The sequence below is a fragment of the Saccopteryx bilineata genome, chromosome 4 (assembly GCF_036850765.1).
Source record: "Saccopteryx bilineata isolate mSacBil1 chromosome 4, mSacBil1_pri_phased_curated, whole genome shotgun sequence".
In the NCBI taxonomy this organism is placed as follows: Eukaryota; Metazoa; Chordata; class Mammalia; order Chiroptera; family Emballonuridae; genus Saccopteryx; species Saccopteryx bilineata.
Window position 1 is genome coordinate 138,824,095 of NC_089493.1, and position 23,953 is coordinate 138,848,047.

Here is a 23,953-nt window from a genome sequence, read left to right on the forward strand (position 1 = left end):
AGTTTTTGTCTTGAGTTTTTGTCTGCACTTGACTTGCTCACTCTTTTTTCCAGTTCCTTACTGAACCATGAATTTAAGTTTGCAAAAACAATTATTAGCAATGAGACATTAAAAAAAAGTCATAAGGAAGCCTGACCTGTGGTGGTGCAGTGAATCAAGCATTGACCTGGAACACTGAGGTTGCCGGTTCAAAGCCCTGGGCTTGCCTGATCAAGGCACATATGGGAATTGATGCTCCTGCTCCTCCCCCTTCTCTCTCTCTCTCTCTTTTTCTAAAATGAATAAAAATGTATTTTTTTAAATCACAAGGAAAGGTGTAATAAGGAAGACTAATATTGATCTTTACAGTTATCTAGTGCCGTTTGGGTACTGATTAGGTAATAAGGGTGATCAAAAGAGTTTTCATCTAATGTTCAATTATGTTCCCAGACCAAAATCACAAAGTCTCAGTTCTTAACCTCATCTCTTTAGCAGATGTCTTGCCATTAGAGGCAATTTCTCTGAGCCTTCATAAAGAAACAAAAACTTGGGATATTTAATGAATTGCCTAAGAACATACAAGTTTGTAGCTTCCTTGCTTTAAAATTCTAATTTACCCTGGCTGGCTTGCTCAGTGTATAGGGCATTGGCCCTGGCATATGGAGGTCCAGGTTTGATTTTTGGTCAGGGCACACAGTAGAAGTGACCATCTGCTTCTGTCCTTTTCTCCCTCTTCCCTTTCTACAGTCAATGGCCCAGTTGGTTCAAGGGTGGCCATGAGCACTGAGAATAGCTTTGTTGGAATGCATCTGCCTCAGACACTACAGCTTGTTTGATTCGAGCATTGGCCCCAGATGGGGTGGATCCTGGTCGGGGTGCATGTGGGAGTACATCTCACTAGCTCTCCTCTCACCTAAAAAGTCGTCTTGATTCATGGCTGAAGTTCCTTTTATTTTGTTCTTCATTGTTTCCTTCAAATTCTAAACAGAAAAATGTTTGGTGGAAGTGCTGTTTGTGCGTGAGTCCCAAATCTATATACAGGTACTTATTGGGGAATGGGGAATGTCTGCATCTATAAACATTTTTCCATGGTCTTTCATTTGCTCAATTTCTCCACAGAAAAGTTTTTGAAAGAGGGTAGTGGGGAGGATGGGAAAGGAGTGCCAGCATTCTGGTAGAGGCAGAGAGGGGACCACTCATTTCACCACTCAATAGGAAAGCTTTCATTTTTTTCATAATCTGTCTAGAACCCCTCTGGTTCCCTATCTTCATCGTCATATACTACAATCTCTGATTAGCTGCACTGAATGAGAGGGCTTGGGTGTTTTTCCCTTATACAGACTTAAGTAATGCCCATTTTCAGCCGTGCTTCAACACTCTCCCTTCTGCCTCCAGGCTTCTGTCTGGTTCTGAAGCCTCTCTGGGGTTCTGCTTTGCAAATCACTTGTTGAGGATGGTTTTCTGTACTCCTAATTCCTCCATCTGAATAGAGGCTGCCTAGGTTCAATAACCTCTCTGTGGTGGGTTTAACTGTAAAATGTCTCCCATTAACACTGTTAAGAAGTTGAATAAATTTATACGTGAAAAGCACTTAGAATTATTGCCTGTTATATAGAAACACTGAATATTGCTTATTGTCTTCCTGAAGTTTCAGGTGAAATCTTGTTCTTGTTTTTTTGTGGGTTTATTCCTTTTTCATTTCTTGACTGCAGTAAGGTTTATGAAAGGAGTACATAGGATTACTTTTAACTTAAAGTTCTCATTTTTAAAATTAGCCTTTTCCCTGGTTGGATAGCTTATTTGGTTAGAGCCTCCAAAATAGCCAAGTTTGCGGTTCAGTCCCAGGTCAGGGCGCAAACAATAATCAGCTAATGATGAAATGCGTAAATAAGTGGAATAACAAATTGACGTTTCTCACCCTTCCTCTCTAAAACACACACACACACACTTCTAAATTAGCCTTACTTTAATAAAGCCTTAAGCTTTCTGGGTGACTGGGCATTTTACTAGGTTAATCTAAATTTTCTAGTACAGACTACCTGATCATTTGTTATCTCGAGGAAGGCAACTGATCTCTATATCCCATTTCTATGGAGACCCCAGGATGGTGCAATGGAAAGTGCTTTAGACTGGTGTCAGAAATCTCAGCTCCAGCGCTTACCTGGATTTGTGTAACCTCTGACAATTTTTTCTAAGAGAACCATTGCCTGTCACTCGGGGTTTGAGTTTGACAGCAACATGGTGTAATTGGCTGAAGTAAGGGAGTTTGGGCTTCACTGAGAGAGTTTCTCCACTAAAATGCATTATGCACCGATTTCCACCGAGGCAAGGGCGAGCCATGATTACGTTAGGGCGTGGGGTCCCTACCGGGGACATTGGAGATAGGGCTGTCGGCCCCCGACAGCAGGCTCCTCTCCTGCGGCTAGGCATCGCTTATGGCCTTCGCGCCAGCCCCGCCGCTCCCCGCACGCCGCACTGACCCCTGGGATCGCGTTCTGCGTCTCCGGACTCAGGGCCACGTGACGTGGGAGGTGCCGGAGGTGGCGCTCGCGGGCGGAGCTCAGGCGGCGGTCAGCGTGGAGTGGACGCTGTCGGCTGGTCCCCGTTTGGCTCACGCACGTGCCCGCCGCTCGCGGTCCTAGGCGCTGCAAGTGAGGAGCCAGGGGAGATAAGGTGGAGGGAGTCGGGTGTCCTTCCGCGACGCGGCGCCCGCTGGCCCCGGGCTGGTTGTTTGGAGCCTGCCGGCAGGCCGCGGCACATAGGCTGCCCTGCGGCCTTGATAGCGTGCCAGCTGCGGTCTCCTGCGGACCTGAGGCCGTCTGGCTCTGACGCGGATGCTGTGCGACCCTGGATAATCACCGATTAAAGGGGTCCCACTTATGAAGGAGAAGAAGGTTGGAAAACCTTAGTGTGGTCATTTTAGGTGAGAAAACCTTGCTTTGGACATATTTTAATCATTTGTCTTGACACTTCGAGCTTATATTAAAATTTCTCTACAGCCAGAGTAAGGGAAGATAGGGAATTCCTTACGTAGCATATTGCTTGACTCCTGCATTTAATTATGACCTGCGGCATATTGTGGACCCCATGACCTTCGAACTGAAGAAATGAAGGCCTAACGTTTGTAAGAATCCAGCACACCTAAGGAGGTGTTCAGAAGTACAGCTGTCATTCTTTCCTTAACCGTCAGAGGAGGGAGTCACTCAGAAACAGACGTGCAGGATCCCAAGTTCCTAGACTCAGCCTCCATAAGCCTTGTTGCTTAATTGAAGTTTTGTAATTTTCAGTGAAGAATTGACGAGCATAATTGTTGAGGACTTTGAATTTGTCATTTGTCTTGTTTTCTTTTTTCATAGGAAAGAAAGAATGCTGTCACCATGTCTGCACATGCCATGCTCTGTGAACGAATCGTCATGGCCAAGGAACTGATTAAGAGAGCAGAATCACTTTCTAGATCAAGAAAAGGTGGCATTGAAGGCGGTGCAAAGCTGTGTAGCAAATTGAAGGCTGAATTAAAATTTTTGCAGAAAGTGGAAGCTGGGAAGGTAGCTGTTAAGGAGTCCCATTTACAGAGCACCAATTTAACACACCTCAGAGCCCTAGTGGAGTCAGCAGAAAACCTGGAAGAAGTCATTAGTGTTCTCCATGGTTTTGGTTACACAGATAACTTGGGAGAAAAGCAGACCCTTGTGGTGGATGTTGTTGCAAATTGTGGTCATACTTGGGTGAAAGCCATTGGCCGGAAAGCTGAAGCTCTGCATAATATTTGGCTAGGCAGGGGCCAGTTTGGTGACAAAAGCATCATTGAGCAAGCTGAAGACTTCCTTCAGGCCAGTCACCAGCAGCCAGTGCAGTATAGCAACCCTCACATCATCTTTGCATTTTACAACAGTGTCTCCAGCCCCATGGCAGAGAAGCTGAAAGAAATGGGCATATCTGTGAGAGGAGACATAGTAGCAGTTAACTCTCTGTTAGGTCACCCTGACGAGCTCCAGCCCAGTGAGAGCGAATCAGATGAAGAGGGCCCTGAACTTTTCCAGGTGACCAGAGTGGACCGAGAAAATATACTAGCAACTGTTGCGTTTCCAACAGAGATTAAGGTTGATGTGTGCAAAAGAGTAAATCTGGACATTACTACTTTGATCACATATGTATCTGCCCTCAGCTATGGAGGTTGCCACTTTATCTTTAAGGAAAAAGTGCTCACAGAACAAGCAGAGCAAGAGAGAAAAGAGCAGGTTCTACCACAGCTTGAAGCATTTATGAAGGACAAGGAGCTATTTGCTTGTGAATCAGCTGTCAAAGATTTTCAGTCTATTTTAGATACTTTAGGAGGACCTGGGGAGAGAGAGAGGGCCACTATGCTAATTAAGCGAATTAATGTGGTGCTGGACCAGCCTTCTGAGCGTACTTTGGGACTAGTGTCCAGTTCAAAAATCAATAGTCGTTCATTAACAATTTTTGGGACAGGGGACACCCTAAAAGCCATCACAATGACTGCCAATAGTGGTTTTGTCAGAGCTGCCAACAACCAGGGTGTTAAATTTAGTGTGTTTATTCATCAGCCCAGAGCACTCACTGAGAGCAAAGAGGCTTTAGCCACCCCTTTACCAAAAGACTACACAACTGACACTGAACACTGATAATATCCTTTAAATATTTCCATGGAAATAAGTTATACCAAAGGTTGGGTCTTGCCATCTTAATTGGGGAGAAAAAAGGTCTGTAGTATAACTCAGAATTCAAACTGGTAGAGTTGATTTGTTTCTTATCTATAAAGTAATAACTTCTTAAAGTAGAAAAAGCACAAGAAACAACCCTATTTATCAAAGTGTCTATGTATAGTAATTAAGAACAGAAGTATAGCTGTGTAAGGCTTTTTATCTGTATCACAGTGCTTTTATTTGATGCAGTAGGGTTGTACACACCTCCCTTTACCAGTACAGAATTCATGGAATATGGCTATAGTGCATCTTGCATTAAACATCTGGAGAACACTGAAGCTTGTTTTTTATTATATTGGTTTATCGATTGATAATGAGTTGGGGCTGGGAGGTAATAGTGTATAATTGATGTTAGATTCTAAAGTTATGGTCATTAATGGAACATGTCAGGAGCAGTCTGGGTATGTTTAGAAAAAATACATCAATATAAAAGTAATTTTTTTTTCTTTAAAATATATTCTGTTTATTATTTTTTAAAGATTTTATTTATTCATTTTAGACAGAGGGGAGAGAGAGAGAGAGAGGAGCAGGAAGCATCAACTCCCATATGTACCCTGACCAGGCAAACCCAGGGTATCAAACCAGCAACCTCAGCATTCCAGGTCCACGCTTTATCCACTGCACCACCACTGATCTTGCAAATCCTGTGGATCCGTTGATACACCTTTGTGGAAAGACAGATAGCCAACAATCACAGTACTATAAACCTCGGACATTTAAAGTAAAATAATAAAGTAATTGAAAAAGAATTATATAAAACATTTAAAAAGAATTCAGATTTTACTTTTAAGTACAGCCCCCACCCCACTGCAAATATTTGAATTTGAACCCTGGGTTTCCTGTTTTGCAAGTGACAAGTGATAACTATTATCTCACTCTTGTGAGATAGTGGCAGGGAGATTTCATACCTGTTGAATAACATGTAATTAAAATGGAGATTTTATGTCCATATTGTGCTAGGTCCTTTATTAATTTCTAACAAAGCAAGCAAATTAGCAAAGTAGAAGATATGTATTTACGTTTTAAAATGGGAATATTGAGCCTTAAGGCTTAAACTAAGTGAACAGCCAATATTAGATAATTTTATGTTCTGACAGCCTGCACTTTTTCTACTGTGCCAACTCCTATTTTGTGAGAAGGGAAACTCAATTTCCAGTCACAATGTTTAATAGAGAGTGGAATTTGATGATTGGGGTCCATGAATATTGAAATGAAATGCAAAATTAAGTAGATGGGGTGTTTCTCTTAGGAGAGATTCTGTTACTCAACTCATTTCTGAGGGAAAGGCTGTGGGGTTCCAATTTAGTATAGAGAGGTATGTGTAATTTGCATTGCAACTAAAATTGTCTGGTGTTGAAAACTGAACTTAGCCTTTTTGGAATACCTATTAAAGCACCATTAACTTATTGCTGTATAAGTACTGAGCATTATCATAATAGTTTGGTATGAAAGACAATTGATCTTTGCTGTTAGGAATTCCTAGTCTGAAATGCAAGTAAACAAGTATAAGTTATTAAAATCTCTAAAAGAACTTAAAAATATTGTGGGAACACTAAGGAAGTAATTCTTGCTATGGAGTCAGGAAGTCAGAGAGAAAGTGACATTTGAGGGTTTTTAGTGTGAGACTTCATAAGATGTGTACAGGGGATGAATGGGATTGGAAAGGTACAGGAGGGATCAGGAGGGCTTGCTCAAAGTCCAGGCTAATTTGAACAGCTTATAAGAGATGAAACTAGAAAACTAGTTCTCTGAGGAGTGGCCTTAGAGACTTCTTAGCAATTTTTCTGAAAGGGTAGGCCATGATCATATCTCTTAGGAAAACAAAAGGCTGTAGTGTGAAAGAAGAATTAAAAGAAGGAAAGGTGGGATTATAATGGCCCTGGCTAGAGCAGTGATGATGCAATGTAAACTAATGGGTATAAATTGGATTTGTTCCAGACAGAATTGACATGATACTAATTTGTTCATCCAGTGTACAGGTTTGTGTGTCATGTGCTGAACAGAATGAAGGGCTGAGCTTTTAAAGAGTAGTAGGAAAGGGGAGATGTCTGGCGACTATGAATTGATACATAAGAATTTGGAATCTTTGCCAACTAGGATATGCACAGCTATAGCACTGTGAAGAAATTGCATTCTAACACAGCCGCAGGTGTGGTCCCCCAACACCTGTTACCTTTTTCCAAATAGTGACTAATTTCTAACAATGCAAAGCAAATATATGTGCATAAGTAGGGTGTACGGCAGGGGTCTCAAGCTCGCGGCCGTGCGGCCCGCCCACCAATTTTGTGCGGCCCGCAGACTAATCAAACTTCGTGGATTAATCTGCGGGCCAGTCTGCGGGCCGTGAGTTTGAGACCCCTGGTGTACGGGATCCTGGAATGTAAAGAAATAGTGCCTTCTCTAGAAATGACCACTCACACTCCAAAGACCACTACAGCTGATCAAAAAGATCATAATAAAAAAAAGTAAAAAATGAGGGAAGTAACTTTAAAAATCAGAAAAGAGAATATTCAGTTAAGACCAGTTAAAAACTATCAAATCAAAGCAACATAGTTATACAGCAAAACTAATGTCCAAAAAAATGATGACCAGGAATTGGAAGTGGTGGGGGAAAGTAAAGCATGTTATTTAGAAGAGAGTCAACACCTTCTTAATGTTTGCCATTAAAAATTTAAGGAATATAACTTTGGGTATCAAAGAGGATATGTAACTGAGAGCATAAATTAAACCAAGCTGAATCACTTCCAAATAAAGGGCAAGGATAGAGAATAAATGCCATCCACATAGGAAAAGGCAAATCAATATTCTCAAGTAATTATAAAAACTAGAAAGCATAAAATAAGAGCTATTAGAGTAAAAAGGAGATAAACACATTCAGAGAAGATTAATTATAAGGATATATGCTATAGCTATATACAATTTTGATAAATTTGGCAGACAATAAAATGCAGATCATTTTCTTAGGAAATACATGTTAGAATTGGAGAAGAAATAAAAAACTGTAAGTAAGTGATAGTCATTGAAAAATTATTTAAGTACAGTAATTAATAATCTTCAAGAAATTTCCAGGTCCAGTTAACTTCATTAGATACGCTGTTATTTTACTTTTAAACATCAAATAATCTCCTTGCTCTAAAAAGAAATAATATGGAGCACACCATATGGGGCGACGGTGGAAAGACTGGGGCAAAAGTAGATTTACAATTGTGAGTTTGCAAAACATAGTTCATTCTTCTATTATTATTTATAAAATACTATTTTCCATGGTAAGATGTAGTGGTCCTTTTAATCCCCCTCTCCTGCTCCCAAAAGAACTTCGGCCTGCTCCTCTCTGAAAATAGGCTCTACCCCTAGGTAAAGGGCTGGAACCCGTGGCCTATATCTTAATTCCCATAATAGGCTGGTCGTCTCAGATCATTACTGTATTGGAAATGTTTTCAAATTTATTTTAGTAAATATAAACATAACATACAAAATGTAACCAAATAGTCTAAAAAAGAAAGCTGCGTCAACATTTTAGTTTAGCCTGACCTCTGATGGCGCAGTAGATAAAGTATAAACCTGTAATGCTGGGGTTTCTGGTTCATAACCGCAGGCTGGCCTGTTCAAGGCATATAAGAGAAGCTGTTATTGTCTGTTGATGTTTCCTGTTTCTCTTCCCCCTTTCTCTCTTGTCTCTCTAAAATCAATAAATAAAACCTTTAAAGATATTTCAGTTTAAGAATATAAACACAAGCATTCTAGATAAAATGGATTCCAGGCAGAGAACACCTCATCCTCTAGTATCCTTTAATTTCTAAGAGGATAAAACACAGAGATGAGTCCCCAGCTTTAACATTAGGAGCTTGAGAGGGGGTAATAAAACTTTGTTCTGGGATAAAACTGGAGGGTTGAGTCCTACTTGAAGTGAAGAGGTCATTCTTTTTTTTTTTTTTTAATTTATTTTTTTAATGGGGTGACATCAATAAATCAGTACATATATTCAAAGAAAACATGTTCAGGTTATCTTGTCATTCAATTATGTTGCATACCCATTATCCAAAGTCAGATTGTCCTCCTTCACCTTTTATCTAGTTTTCTTTGTGCCCCTCCCCCTTTCCCTCTCCCTCTCCCCCCACCCCCCTTAACCACCACACTCTTATCAATGTCTCTTAGTCTCGCTTTTATGTCCCACCTATGTATGGAATAATGCAGTTCCTGGTTTTTTCTGATTTACTTATTTCACTTCGTATAATGTTATCAAGATCCCACCATTTTGCTGTAAATGATCTGATGTCATTTCTTATGGCTATAAGTATTCCATAGTGTATATGTGCCACATCTTCTTTATCCAGTCATCTATTGAAGGGCTTTTTGGTTTCCATGTCCTGGCCACTGTGAACAGTGCTGCAATGAACATGGGGCTGCATGTGTCTTTACATATCAATGTTTCTGAGTTTTTGGGGTATATACCCAGTAGAGGGATTACTGGATCATAAGGTAGTTCTCTTTTCAGTTTTTTGAGGAACCACCATACTTTCTTCCATAATGGTTTTACTACTTTACATTCCCACCAACAGTGAATGAGGGTTCCTTTCTCTCCACAGCCTCTCCAATATTTGCTATTACCTGTCTTGTTAATAATAGCTAATCTAACAGGTGTGAGGTGGTATCAAAGAGGTCATTCTAAGACCCCTGATTAAAATACTGCAGCCCCCATGAAAGGGAATCTTGTAAACATTGTCCTGAGAGACAGCAAGAAAATTTTAGTCTCTCTGACAGAGAAAATAAGTCAAAAAAGTCCAGCCTGTGCTCTACATAGGTTTAAAGTCCAAATGCTATTAATGGCATCCTGGGGAAGACCCAGAGATATGAAATCACTAAAAAAGTTGGTTCCTGGAAAGTAGTATTCCTCAGACACCTGACCAAAACATACCCGGTGTGTTCTGGACTTGGGCACACTTCATTTTCAAACATCACAAAGTCCAGTGGAAAACAACTTTGCTGGAATGAGATTTCAGTGAGACACTATCAAAATATATAAAAAAAACTTTCTGCCACCAATGAGTTAGCAACACACTGGTTCATAAGAACTTAAGATAATGGTAAAATAATGTGATAAATAATATAAGGTGGTAGGATATTTGACATTCTCCATGTACTGAAAAAAGAAAAAACAAAAAAAAGATTCAAAGAGGCAGGTAACCCTGGCCAGGTAGCTCAGTGGATCAAGTGTCATCCTAATGTGCCAACGTCTCAGGTTCAATCCCTGGTCAGAGCACAAAGAAGAAGCAATCAATGAGTGCACAACTAAATGGAACAACTAAGTGGAACAATGTGTTCAGGCTTCTCTCTCTAAAAATCAATCAATAAATTAAAAAAAAAGGTGGATGCTAAAATACCATCTGCAACAAAGCATTGCATATAGGTAAAAGGGAGGTGTGGTTTATATCTGTAGCAAGTGGGCTGAACCCCAAAATTAAGCTAATGGTAACCATGAGTCATGGGTAGTACTGGACATGTGACATCTGATAACTGGTCTCCTGCAGGGAATACCTGAACTGGGGTCTGATGGTGGAAAGCTTGTGCTTAAGAAGAGAAGGGAGAGATGAGTCCAGCATACCAAGCAGTGAAATTTAGGAATTAAATAAATGAATATATTCCCAGAAGTGGAGAAGAGACGAGTATACTGTGAGGAAAAGAATCCCCAACCCGCCATCATGGAAATCAGAATGGAAAATGGCATTTCCCTTTCCACATTTAACAGGATAAAATAAGGCAGGTAAACAGGTCTTCTAGAAATAGAAAAACTCACTAGCCTAACTAGATGGTGACACAATGGATAGAGCGTCAGACGGGGATGCAGAGCACCCAGGTTCAAAACCCCGAGGTTGCTGGTTTGAGCACAGGCTTACCAGTTTGAGTGCAGAGTCGCCGGCTTGAAGTCCATGGTTGCTGGCTTGAGCCCAAGGTTACTGGCTTGAGCAAGGGTTCACTCGCTCTGCTGTAGCCCCCTGGTCAAGGCACATATGCGAAAGCAATCAATGAACAACTAGGGTGCCGCAACAAAGAATTGATGTTTTCATCAATTCCTGTCTGCCCCTATTTGTCCCTCTCTCTGACTCGCTCCCTCTGTCTCTGTAAAAAAAAAAAAAAAAAAAAAAAAAAAAGAATAATTTTTTTTTTTTTTGTATTTTTTTCTGAAGCTGGAAACGGGGAGGCAGACAGACTCCTGCATGTGCCCGACCGGGATCCACCTGGCACGCCCACCAGGGGGCGATGCTCTGCCCATCGGGGCGTTGCTCTGTCGCGACCAGAGCTACTCTAGCGCCTGGGGCAGAGGTCAAGGAGCCATCCCCAGTGCCCGGGCCATCTTTTGCTCCAATGGAGCCTTGGCTGCCGGAGGGGAAGAGAGAGACAGAGAGGAAGGAGAGGGGGAGGGGTGAAGAAGCAGATGGGCGCTTCTGTGTGCCCTGGCCGGAAATCGAACCCGGGACTTCCGCACGCCAGGCTGACGCTCTACCACTGAGCCAACCAGCCAGGGCCATAAATTTTTTTTTTAAAAAAAGAGAAGCTCGGCCCTGGCCGGTTGGCTCAGCGGTAGAGCGTCGGCCTGGCATGCGGGGGACCCGGGTTCGATTCCCGGCCAGGACACATAGGAGAAGCGCCCATCTGCTTCTCCACCCCCAACCCCTCCTTCCTCTCTGTCTCTCTCTTCCCCTCCCGCAGCCAAGGCTCCATTGGAGCAAAGATGGCCCAGGCGCTGGGGATGGCTCCTTGGCCTCTGCCCCAGGCGCTAGAGTGGCTCTGGTCGCGGCAGAGCGACGCCCTGGAGGGGCACAGCATCGCCCCCTGGTGGGCAGAGCGTCGCCCCTGGTGGGTGTGCCGGGTGGATCCCAGTCGGGCGCATGCGGGAGTCTGTCTGTCTCTCCCCGTTTCCAGCTTCAGAAGAAATGCAAAAAAAAAAGAGAAGCTCACTAAAATTAAAAGCTGGACACTTGTAACAGCTCAGACCACTCCCTGAACGTCACAAAGTCACAGGAGACATCCTAACACTTTGGTTTGCTTTTCTACATTTTATTCCTTCAGTTGTCATAGCCTTTCTTTTCTGTTTTGGCGTTTATTCCTGCTTAGGAGGTGTTGCACCTTTTAAAAGGGCAGATGACATGTTTGACCAGATCTGTATTAATTTCACTATATAATTCTCAGATCAGAAGCTGGCTGTGCTATTTATCAACACTGGGTACAGATGATAAGGAGCATTATTACAGAGCTATCAAAATATATAAAAAAAACTCTCTGCCACCAATGAGTCAGCAACACAATGGTTCATAAGAACTTAAGATAGTGGTAAAATAATGTGATAAATAATATAAGGTGGTGGGATATTTGACATTCTCCATGTACTGAAAAAAGAAAAAACAAACAAAAAAATGATTCAAAGAGACAGGTAACCCTGGCCAGGTAGCTCAGTAGATCAAGTGTCATCCTAATGTGCCAACTGAAAGCTGACGCTTGCAGGATGTATCTTCTGTAAGGACAGAAAGGGAGCACTGGGCAACTGCAGGTCCACAGATTCACCTGGAGCTCTTTTCCTCACATGACACTGCTGCTCTGTGGGTCTGACAAGGCCAGACTGGAGGGGATGAGAGTGGCTCTTCTTTTTGCTTTGTAGAAATAGCTTTCTGCTGAGGAACGATGATAAGCTCTGGAAAATATGGGAAAAGCTCTAGTAGGTTATGTTCTCTCTGGAGATTCAGCAGAAAAAAGTGAGAAAACAGGTATCAGTAACAGGTGTTCAAATCAAATGGGAGAATTGACACATCATTAGCTGGTTGGGCTTCAGAGGCTCCTCAAGGCACAACTCCAGGTGAATGTTTCCATAGATCTTTCCAAAGGAGTGTGGGGACTCAGGGTTATTCAAGAATAGCTGATAATCAACAAGAAATTATTTACTAATCTGCTTATTCTATTCCTAGAACAGGACCACATCCCACTCCTCAAATTTTTGCAGTAAAATGTATTCTGGATTTTAGGAAAACACATTATAGCACATATTATCTACCCCCTAATGGAATCTGGGGCAGCACTCTTTTAAAAAACTTAGTATTTCAACAGTGAAACATATAGTCACACTTAGTGGGGAATGTAAAGAACATAACTAGTTTCTCCCCAGTTCAGTATACATGAGATTATTTTTGTCTTTAAGGGCTCTGTGGGTCTCAGAATTATCAGATAAGGGATTGTAGACCACTGTTACTTTTAATAAGGCATTTTTATTTGGACAGATTTTTTTTAATTGAATTTATTGGGATGACTCACAAAATCACACAGGTTATGAGTGTACAACTCAACAAAACATTATCTCCATATGCACCATGTGCTCACTTCCCCAAATAAAGTTTCTTTTGTTCTCATCCCCTTATGTCTGTGTTTTATATATTTTTCTTAATGAACTGCAAAATTAATACTTTTAAGCATTTGCATAAAAAAACTCCAAAGTTTGCAGTTCTAGTCTGTTTTCCTTTTTTCTCACCCTATAACATTACTTCTTAAACTATAAATACATCAAAATGACCTGGAGAATTGGTTTATTCCTGAGATCCACACCCAGGAATTGGCATTTATAAAACTACTTCAGATGATTTTGATGCAGGTTGAATTGAACCCATAAAGAATCTTTCCTGCCATTTATTACTCAAGTGCAATAAAAAGGCTTGGAGCAGAGGGGCGTCCTGCAGAGGCCGCTCCATTTCAGTGGCAGCACATGTCATGTGTATGTATGGAGTTCCACCAACTCCCTGGCCATAGACCATGCCAGAAGGTGATTTCCCCCAGTTTTCCTGGGTGGGGCCATGCAGGGATTCAGGAACCAGGAGCATGAGGAGAGAAGAGAACTAACACTGGTTCTGCCATATGCCATACCTTTTCAAAGGCTGCCTCACTGAATAGCCACAACACAATGCCCAGAGTTTATTTCCCCATTCTTGGTGGAGAAAAAAGAAGAGATTAAGTGAAGTCACATCTCACAGAGCTGAATTTCAACTGTTTAGATCCAATACCCTTACCTATCTCTTCTTTTTTTAAACAGCACATACAGAGACTTGTGTTAATCAAATTCCTCAGTGCAGTCTCATTCTTGTGCATGTGGGACCTTTTCTTATTTTAATTAATTAATTTTCTTCTGCCTGACCAGGCGGTGGCACAATGGATAGAGCATTGGACTGGGATGTGGAGGACCCAGGTTCAAGACCCTGAGGTCGCCAGCTTGAGCACGAGCTTATCTGGTTTGAGCAAAGCTCACAGCTTGAGCCCAAGGTCACTGGCTTGAGCAAGGGGTCAGTCGGTCTGCTGTAGCCCCCCGGTCAAGGTACATATGAGAAAGAAATCAATGAACAACTAAGGTGCCGCAACAAAGAATTGATGATTCTCATCTCTCTCCTTTCCTGTCTGTCTTTCCCTATCTGTCCCTCTCTCTGACTCTCTGTCTCTGCCACAGAAAAAAAATGTTTTTTCTTCTTTTTTCCCCATCCTCACTTTTCCCTTATTAACTGATTAGATGATTTTTGATGTACTGTATAGTTTGGAAATCAATAATGCAGGGTGGGAAGAAAAAAAATAGAATTATAAACTTTGGACTTTTTTTATGCAGATGTTTAAAAATATTACTTTTGCAGCTCATCATTGCTAAGAAGCATGTCCTCCCTACATCACTCTAGTGGTCTGTGTACATCCTGCAGGCTCCACTGTGCTTCTGGCATGTGTATGATTTCTCTGGATCAAAATCCTGATGTGCTTAAGAGCTCCCTATGGGAATTTCTTGAGATACATCCTGGGAAGTGGCTTTTCTGGATTCTGAGGATTATAAAGGTACTAATATTCATTTTTTGGTATGTGTCCAAGTTATGCCCTAGTATTTGTTGCAAAAGAATGAAATGGCCACAGAACAAGTTTTCTTAAGCTCAGGCTCTGAGCACATTTCAGCTTTCTGGATACTACAAATATTAGAGAAGTGATAAAGGTTTAGCTTTTGAACAGAATGATCATCTAGCTCAGTGCTCTCATTTTGCAAGAAAAAAAGAATAGAGACTGAGAGCGGTCATGACCTGCCTAATGCCTGTGGAGAAAGAGAACTTCCTGGGCAATTTAGTGTTGTGGGAAGAATATACTTGGAGTGAGGTAAGCCAAGGCTTGAATGCCAGCTCTGCTATCTTATCTGTTCCTGGAGATTTACATCCTCTCTGAGCTAGAAAGACAGAAATATTTGCCCTGTAGAGAAACTGTGAAGACTGAGTCAGAATGATCAGTCTCTCTTTTACTTCTAATTCCCAATCTTGTGCTCTTTCTGCTACCTGAGGCTGCCACATTTATTTATGGATAGAGTATGCTCTCAGAGATTGTCAGATTCTTTACATTTTTTATTTTCTATGATTACTTTCTCTCTATTTAGACTCATTAAAAATGTACTATAAAGCAGAATGTTTTTTTATTTATTTATTAAATTTAATGCAGTGACATTGATAAATCAGGGTACATATGTTGAGAGAAAACATCTCTAGATTATTTTGGCATTTGATTGTGCTGTATACCTCTCCCCCAAAGTTAAATTGTCTTCTGTCACCTTCTATCTGGTTTTCTTTGTGCCCCTCCCCTCCCCCAACCCCTGTCTCCTTCTTTGCCCCATCCCCCCTCCCCCCATCCCCTACCCCTGTGGCTATCACATTCTTGTTCATGTCTCTGAGTCTCATTTATATATATATATAAATATATATATATATATTTATATATATATATATATATTTTTTTTTTTACAGGGACAGAGAGAGAGTCAGAGAGAGAGGGATAGATAGGGACAGACAGGAACAAAGAGAGATGAGAAGCATCAATCATCAGTTTTTGGTTGCGACACCTTAGTTGTTCATTGATTGTTTTCTCACATGTGCCTTGACCGCGGGCCTTCAACAAACCGAGTAACCCCTTGCTCGAGCCAGAGACCGTGGGTCCAAGCTGGTGAGTGTTTTGCTCAAACCAGATGAGCCCGCACTCAAGCTGGCGACCTCGGGGTCTCGAACCTGAGTCCTTCACATCCCAGTCTGATGCTCTATCCACTGCACCACTGTCTGGTCAGGCTCTGAGTCTCATTTTTATGTCCCTTCTACGTATGGATTCATATAGTTCTTAGTTTTTTTTTCTGATTTACTTATTTCACTCCGTATAATGTTATCAAGGTTCATCCATGTTATTGTAAATGATCCAATGTCATCATTTCTTATGGCTGAGTAGTATTCCATAGTATATATGTACCAAAGCTTTTTAATCCACTCATCTTCTGATGGACACTTGGGCTGTTTCCAGCTCTTTGCTATTGTGAACAATGCTGCCACAAACATGGGGGTGCATTTCTCCTTTTGGAGCCATTCTATGGTGTCCTTGGGGTATATTCCTAAAAGTGGGATAGCTGGGTCAAAAGGCAGTTCGATTTTCAGTTTATTGAGGAATCTCCATACTGTTTTTCACAGTGGCTGCACCAGTCTGCATTCCCACCAGTTCCCTTTTCTCCACATCCTCTCCAGCACTTATTCTGTGTTGTTTTGTTGATAAGCGCCATTCTGACTGGTGTGAGGTGATATCTCACTGTGGTTTTAATTTGCATTTCTCTAATGATTAGTGATGTTGAGCATTTTTTCATATGCCTATTGGCCATCTGTATGTCCTCTTTGGAGAAGTGTCTATTCATCTCTTTTGCCCATTTTTGGATTGGATTGTTTGTCTTCCTGGTGTTGAGTTTTACAAGTTCTTTATAAATTTTGGTTATTAACCCCTTATCAGACGTATTGTCAAATATGTTCTCCCATTGGGTAGTTTGTCTTTTTATTCTGTTCTTGTTGTCTTTAGCTGTGCAAAAGCTTTTTAGTTTGATATAGTCCCATTTGTTTATCCTGTCTTTTATTTCACTTCCCCATGGAGATAAATCAGCAAATATATTGCTCCGAGAGATGTCCGAGAGCTTACTGCCTATGTTTTTTTCTAAGATGCTTATGGTTTCACAGCCTACATTTAAGTCTTTTATCCATTTTGAGTTTATTTTTGTGAGTGGTGTAAGCTAGAGATCTAGTTTCATTTTTTTGCAGGTAGCTGTCCAATTTTCCCAACACCATTTGTTAAAGAGGCTGTCTTTACTCCATTGTATTTCCTTATCTCCTTTGTCAAATATCAGTTGTCCATAGAACTGTGGGTTTATTTCTGGGTTCTCTGTTCTGTTCCATTGATCTATATGCCTGTTCTTATGCCAGTACCAGGCTGTTTTGAGTAGAATGGCCTTGTAGTATAACTTGATATCAGGAAGTGTGATACCTCCCATTTTATTCTTCTTTTTTAAGATTGCTGAGGCTATTCCTGTTCTCTTTTGGTTCCATATAAATTTTTGGAAATGTGGTCTATATCTTTGAAGTATGTCATTGGTATTTTAATTGGTATTGCATTGAATTTATAGATTGCTTTGGGTAATATAGACATTTTAGTGATGTTTATTCTTCCTAACCATGAGCACGGTATATGCTTCCACTTGTTTGTATCTTCCTTGATTTCTTTTATCAATGCTTTGTAATTTTCCGAGTACAAATCTTTAGTCTCCTTGGATAAGTTTATTCCTAGGTACTTTATTTTTTTGGTTGCAATTGTGAAGGAGATTGTTTCCTTAATTTCTCTTTCTGACTGTTCATTGTTGGTGTATAAAAATGCTTCTGATTTCTGAGTATTGATTTTATATCCTGCCACATTGCTGAATTCATTTATCAGGTCCAGTAGCTTTTTGACTGAGACTTTAGGGTTTCTATATACAATATCATATCATCTGCAAATAATGATAGTTTTACTTCTTCTTTTCCAACTTGAATGCCTTTTATTTCTTCTTCTTGTCTGATTGCTGTTGCTAAGACTTCCAGGACCATGTTTAATAAGAGTGGTGAAAGGGGGCACCCCTGCCTTGTTCCTGATCTTAAGGGGATTGCTTTTAATTTTTGCCCATTGAGTATAATGTTGGCTGTGGGTTTCTCATCGATGGCTTTTATCATGTTGAGGTATGTTCCCTGAATTCCCACTTTGCTGAGAGTTTTGATCATGAATGGGTGCTGGATTTTATCAAATGCTTTTCCTGCATCTATTGAAATTATCATATGGTTTTTCTCCTTCTTTTTGTTTATGTGATGAATCACATTGACTGATTTACGAGTATTGTACCAGCCTTGCTTCCCCAGAATAAATCCCACTTGATCATGGTGTATGATTGTTTTTTTATATATTGTTGGATCCGGTTTGCTAATATTTTGTTGAGGATTTTAGCATCTATATTTATCAGAGATATTGGCCTATAATTTTCTTTCTTTGTGTTGTCTTTGCCTGGTTTTGGAATCAGAATTATGCTTGCCTCATAAAAGGAGCTTGGAAGTCTTCCTTCCTCTTGAATTTTTTGAAATTGTTTGAGAAGGATAGGAGTTAGTTCTTCTTTGAATATTTGGTAGAATTCTTTTGTGAAGCCATCGGGACCCGGACTTTTCTTTGTTGGGAGTTTTTTTTGATAACTGTTTCGATCTCATTTGGTGTAATCGGTCTGTTTAGGTTTTCTGATTCTTCCAGATTGATTTTTGGAAGATTGTATGCTTCCAGGAATTTGTCAATTTCATCTAGGTTGTCTAGTTTTTTGGCATACAGTTCTTCATAGTATTTTCTTACAATATTTTGTATTTCTGTTGTGTCAGTTGTTATTTCTCCACTCTCATTTCTAATTTTATTTGAGTCCTCTCTCTCTTTTTCTTGGTGAGTCTAGTTAAAGGTTCATCAATCTTGTTTACCTTTTCAAAGAACCAGCTCCTAGTTTCATTGATCTTCTGTATTGTTTCTTTAGCCTTTATGCCATTTATTTCTGCTCTGACCTTTATTATTTCCTTCCTTCTACTACATTTGGGCTTTACTTGCTGTTCTTTTTCTAATTCTTTTAGATGCAGGGTTAAGTTGTTTATTTGAGCTTTTTCTAGCTTCTGAAAGTGTGCCTGTAGTGCTATGAACTTCCCTCTCAGCACTGCTTTCGCTGTGTCCCATAAATTTTGAGTTGTTGTATGCTCATTGTCATTTGTTTCTAAGAATTTTTTTTATTTTTTATTTGATCTCATTCTTACTGCATTCATTATTTAATACCCTGCTATTTAGTTTCCATGTGTTTGAGAATTTTTGAGCTTTTTTGTTGTGATTCATTTCTAGTTTCATGCCATTGTGATCAGAGAAAGTGCTTGATATGATTTCAGTCTTCTTAAATTTGTTGAGAGCACTGTTGGATTACTCCCTTTATCATTATGTAGTGGCCTTCTTTATCTCTTACTATATCCTTTGTTTTAGAGTCCAATTTGTCTGATATAAGTATTGCTACCCCAGCTTTTTTTTCATTTCCGTTTGCATGAAATGCTTTTTTCCATCCTTTTACCTTCAATCTATATGTGTCTTTTGTTCTAAGGTGTGTCTCTTGTAGACAACATATGTATGGGTCCTGTTTTCTTATCCACGCAGCTACCCTATGTCTTTTGATTGGATCGGTTAATCCATTTACATTTAAGGTTATTATTGATATGTAGTTGTTTATTGCCATTTTCTTCTTAAAGGTGTATTCCTTTTTTGCTATATTCTTTTCCCACTTTGATCTGTTTACAACAGGCCCCTTCACATTTCCTGCAGCATTGGTTTGGTTGTAATGAATTCCTTGAGTTGTTTTTTGTCTGGTAATCTTTTTATTTCTCCTTTGATTTTAAACGATAGCCTTGCTGGATAAAGTAGTCTTGGTTGTAGGTTCTTGTTCTGCATTACTTTGAATATTTCTTGCCATTCCCTTCTGGCCTCAAGTGTTTCTGTTTAGAAGTCAGATGTCATCCTTATGGGGGCTCCTTTGTAGGTGATAACTTTTTTTTCTCTTGCAGCTTTTAATATTTTCTCTTTATTGCTTAGCTTTGGTATTTTAATTATGATGTGTCTTGGTGTAGGTTTCTTTGGGTTCCTCTTTAATGGAGTCCTCTGTGCTTCTTGGACTTGTGAGAGTTTCTCTTGCATTAATTTAGGGAAGTTTTCAGCTATGATATGATTTAACAACATCTCTGTTCCTTGTTCTTTTTCTTCTTCTTCAGGAACCCCTATGATGCGGATGTTATTTCTCTTCATGTTGTCACAGAGCTCTCTAAGGGTTTTCTCTGACTTTTTGAGTCTCTTTTCTCTTTTCTTCTCTGTTTTCAAGCCTTCATTCCAGTTGTCCTCTAATTCGCTGATTCGATCCTCTGCTGTATCTATCCTGTTTTTAATTCTTTCCATTGTGTTCTTCATTTCTGATATTGTATTTGTCATCTCCGACTGATTCTTTTTTATACTTGCTATTTCTTTATTTATGTGTTCATAGTGACCATCCATTGTTGTTCTAAGATCCCTAAGCATCCTTACAATCATTATTTTGAACTCCGCACCTGGAAGTTTGATTATTTCCATATTACTCAGTTCATCTTTTGAAGGTGTCTCTTGTGGTTTCATTTGGATTGCACTTCTTTGTCTTCTCATTGTCTGTTTTTGGGTTTTTTATTTGTAGAGTTGGTTGAGTCTAGGCTTGGTGTTGTCTGCCTCCAGTTTTCAGTTTTGTTACTTCTAGGTCTTCTTGGGTTGGTATCAGCTGTTATCTGTAATCCACTTTCGGATTTGGGCAGCTCTGAAGTCTTGATTTGTTTGTTTTCTTAACAGGTGATAGTCTTTTTACTGATCTTAGCAGGGGGCTTCCTTGAAACTGTATCCAGGAATGCGGTGGGTGTAACCTGAGACTCTGAAGGCCTCTTTATCCAGCTAATTTCACTGGGGGCAGGGTGTTTTCTCAGCTTCAGTAGGGGGAGGTGTATCTCAGATCTCCATGGAGACTTGAGTTACTGCCCCTTCTCCCCACTTCTTGTTTTCAGCTGTGTCTTGTTGTGCTGATTGGAGCTGGATAGATGTCCAGAGATCTCTGATCTGGAAGCAATTCAGCTCTGTTTTGTGAAAGGTTCAGTCCCTCCCACAGCTATGGCCACCTCCAGCACAGATGAGTAAGCTTTTTTAGTTTGTTTCCTGCATTCCTTATCCCCTCACAGTCTGTCCCTCTCCCTGTCCTTTCCACTTGGGAGATAACCTGGTCTTTTCAACACACCTCGCTCCCTGGTCGCCAGGTATGTGGCTGTGAGCAGTAGTTTCTGCTCTTTTCCCTATGTGAGATCCTCTTTGGGCTCTCAGCCTCACCCCCCCCCCCCATTCCTGTAAGCAGAGGAGATTCAGCGCTCCCTATCAGGATTGTGGCTTCTTCGTTGCTCCTTGGTTTTTGAGAGCTGTTCTTGCAGTTCAGAGTTGGTTTTTCATGCTGATTTTTCCTAAATTGATTTGTATTCCAGTTTGGTGGTGAGAGCTGGGCATCTGTGCATCCGCCTACTCTGCTGCCATCTTCCTTCCGCTGAAAAGCAGAATGTTTTTACATGCCAAAGAGTTTAATGGAAATCGCCTAAGACATTTTCAAAAGCTGAGATATAAGACCATAAATACATACATATAAAACATCCAGAGCTTTCATAAATAATGTTACTGAATATATTTCATTATTGTTCTCTTCCAAAGAAAAATGATTTCTTTGGAAAATTATTTTTTTATTACTACTAGGATGGGAGATGTGGATTAATGTTTAAGAGTGTACCAGGGTAAAGTGAGCACTGTTACAAGATTTCCAGCTACATCTGCCACTTTTGGGCAGAGGGATAAGGGCAACAGCTTTGTTGCATTGACTAAAACAAAACAAAACAAAACAAACACCCTCCACCCCATGATACAGCTTGTTTTAACTTATATTGACCACATGGGGGTGCTTTAAGCCTTTTCTACACAGTTTAATAACCTTTTATTAACAGCACCTGCTTTGGACCAGGACTGCATTTTGACTAAATGGACAGATCCTCTTCCCACAGGAGCAACAATTCTGTTCATCTGAGGTGACTCTGGTTAGTAAAACTTAGTGTCAATTTAAAATCATAGGAACTATGCAGACATTGCAAGATTATTTTGTGGAATTGGCTTGTCTGTAACAAGTTATATTTGCTGCTGAAGACAGAACATACACAAACTGCACGTTCTATTTTATAGAATCAGTAAATGTAGTTTGTCCCCAGGTTTTGAAGGGGAAAATATGCTATTTTATAGGAGTCTTTAAACACTCTTAAAACTTTTTTATTTTTGAAAATTTCAAGCATATAGAGAAAATTGGTCTGGGCCAGTAGAGCATCACCCGGCATGCAGAAGTCCTGGGTTCAATTCCCAGTTAGGGCACACAGGAGAGGCAACCATCTGCTTTTCGACCCCTCCTCTCTCATTCTTTCTCTCTTCCCCTCCTGCAGCAAAGGTTCAAGTGGTTCAAGTGAGTTGGCTCCAGGCTCTGAGGATGGGCTCCATGGCCTCATTTTAGGCTCTAAAATGGCTCGGTTGCTAAGCAGTAGAGCACCAGCCTCAGAAAGGCAAAGCATTACCCCCTGGGGGCTTGCCATGTCCATCCTGGTCAGAGTACATGCGGGAATTGGTCTCTCTGCCTCTCTACCTCTAAATATAGAGAAAATTGTACAGTGAACCTGATGTATCATTACTTATTTAGATATATCATACACAATTGTAATGATCAATACCTGGGCAACCTTGTTTCAGTTACACTCTCTCTTTTTTTTTCTACAGAAACAGAGAGAGAGAGTCAGAGAGAGGGATAGATAGGGACAGACAGAAATGGAGAGAGATGAGAAGCATCAATCATCAGTTTTTCGTTGCGACACCTTAGTTGTTCATTGATTGCTTTCTCATATGTGCCTTGACTGTGGGCCTTCAGCAGACTGAGTATCCCTTTGCTTAAGCCAGCAACCTTGGGTCCAAGCTGGTGAGCTTTGCTCAAACTAGATGAGCCCGCGCTCAAGCTGGTGACCTAGGGGTCTCAAACCTGGGTCCTCTGCATCCCAGTCCAATGCTCTATCCACTGCGCCCCTGCCTGGTCAGGCTATACTTTCTTTATTATTATTTGAACCAAATCTCATTTCATCTGAATACTTCTAAAAGGTAAGATAATCATAATAGTATTATCTCACCCAAGTAATTAACATTCATTTATTAACATCATCAAATATTCAGTGTTCACAGTTTCCTGATTGTTTTTAAACTTTTTGTTTGTTTTGATCACAAAATATATTTAGTGATAAATTGATATTAATATTGTGATATATTGCTATTTTTCTTGCCATTTACATGTACTTTTATGTATTCATATGTTGTGGAATCAACTGAGTCTTTTGTCCTATAGGATTTCCAACAGTTTTGAATTGGCTATTGACTTCCGGAGGTGGTGTTTTACATGGTTTCTTTTTTCTTTCTTTCTTTCTTTCTTTCTTTCTTTCTTTCTTTCTTTCTTTCTTTCTTTCTTTCTTTCTTTTACAGGGACAGAGAGAGAGTCAGAGAGAGGGATAGGCAGACAGAAATGGAGAGAGATGAGAAGCATCAATCATCAGTTTTTTGTTGCGACACCTTAGTTGTTCATTGATTTCTTTCTCATATGTGCCTTGACCGTGGGCCTTCAGCAGACCAAGTAGCCCCTTACTTGAGCCAGCGACCTTGGGTCCAAGCTGATGAGCTTTTTGCTCAAGCCAGATGAGCTTGCGCTCAAGCTGGCAACCTTGGGGTCTTGAACCTAGGTTCTTCCGCATCCCAGTCAGATGCTCTATCCACTGCGCCACCGCCTGGTCAGGCTACATGCTTTCTTATGCCCTATAATATATAAATTGAGAGTTTAGAGTTATATCATTGGTTAGATGCAGATTATCTATTTATCATCTATCTATCATCTATCTATCTATCTATCTATCTATCTATCTATCTATCTATCATCTATCTATCTATCTATCATCTATCTATTCATCCATCCACATATCTAGATGATCTAGTCATCCATCAATATGGCTATATCATCTATCTTCTGTTTGTCTATCTATCTACCCATCTATCTAACCTATATTATTTCTCTTTTTATCATGTTATTAGTCATTAGGATCACTGGCTAGATTCATTAATAATGAGCAGGTGCAAAATAGTGGTACTCTAATTTTACTCTAATTCTTTTTTTCCTCTCTCTTTTTAAAAACATTTATTGAATTGATTTCAGAGAGACAATAAGGCAGAGAGGGAGAAAGAGGGATGGGAACATTGAT

At 40.2% G+C, this 23,953-nt stretch overlaps 1 protein-coding gene across 3 annotated transcripts; it reads left to right on the top strand.

Moving 5' to 3' along the window:
• The first annotated feature begins 747 nt into the window (after positions 1-747).
• On the top strand, positions 748-4,976 carry C4H7orf25 (chromosome 4 C7orf25 homolog). Of its 3 annotated transcripts, none has more exons than XM_066272076.1 (2): positions 748-1,020; positions 3,336-4,976. In XM_066272076.1, exon 2 carries the CDS (start codon positions 3,357-3,359, stop codon positions 4,620-4,622), a length of 1,266 nt encoding a protein of 421 aa, XP_066128173.1. In that variant the 5' UTR covers positions 748-1,020; positions 3,336-3,356; the 3' UTR covers positions 4,623-4,976. The 3 variants fall into 3 exon arrangements, with proteins under 3 accessions (XP_066128173.1, XP_066128172.1, XP_066128171.1); XM_066272075.1 differs by lacking the exon at positions 748-1,020 and adding an exon at positions 2,524-2,630; XM_066272074.1 differs by lacking the exon at positions 748-1,020 and adding an exon at positions 2,747-2,902.
• The last annotated feature ends 18,977 nt before the right edge of the window (positions 4,977-23,953 follow it).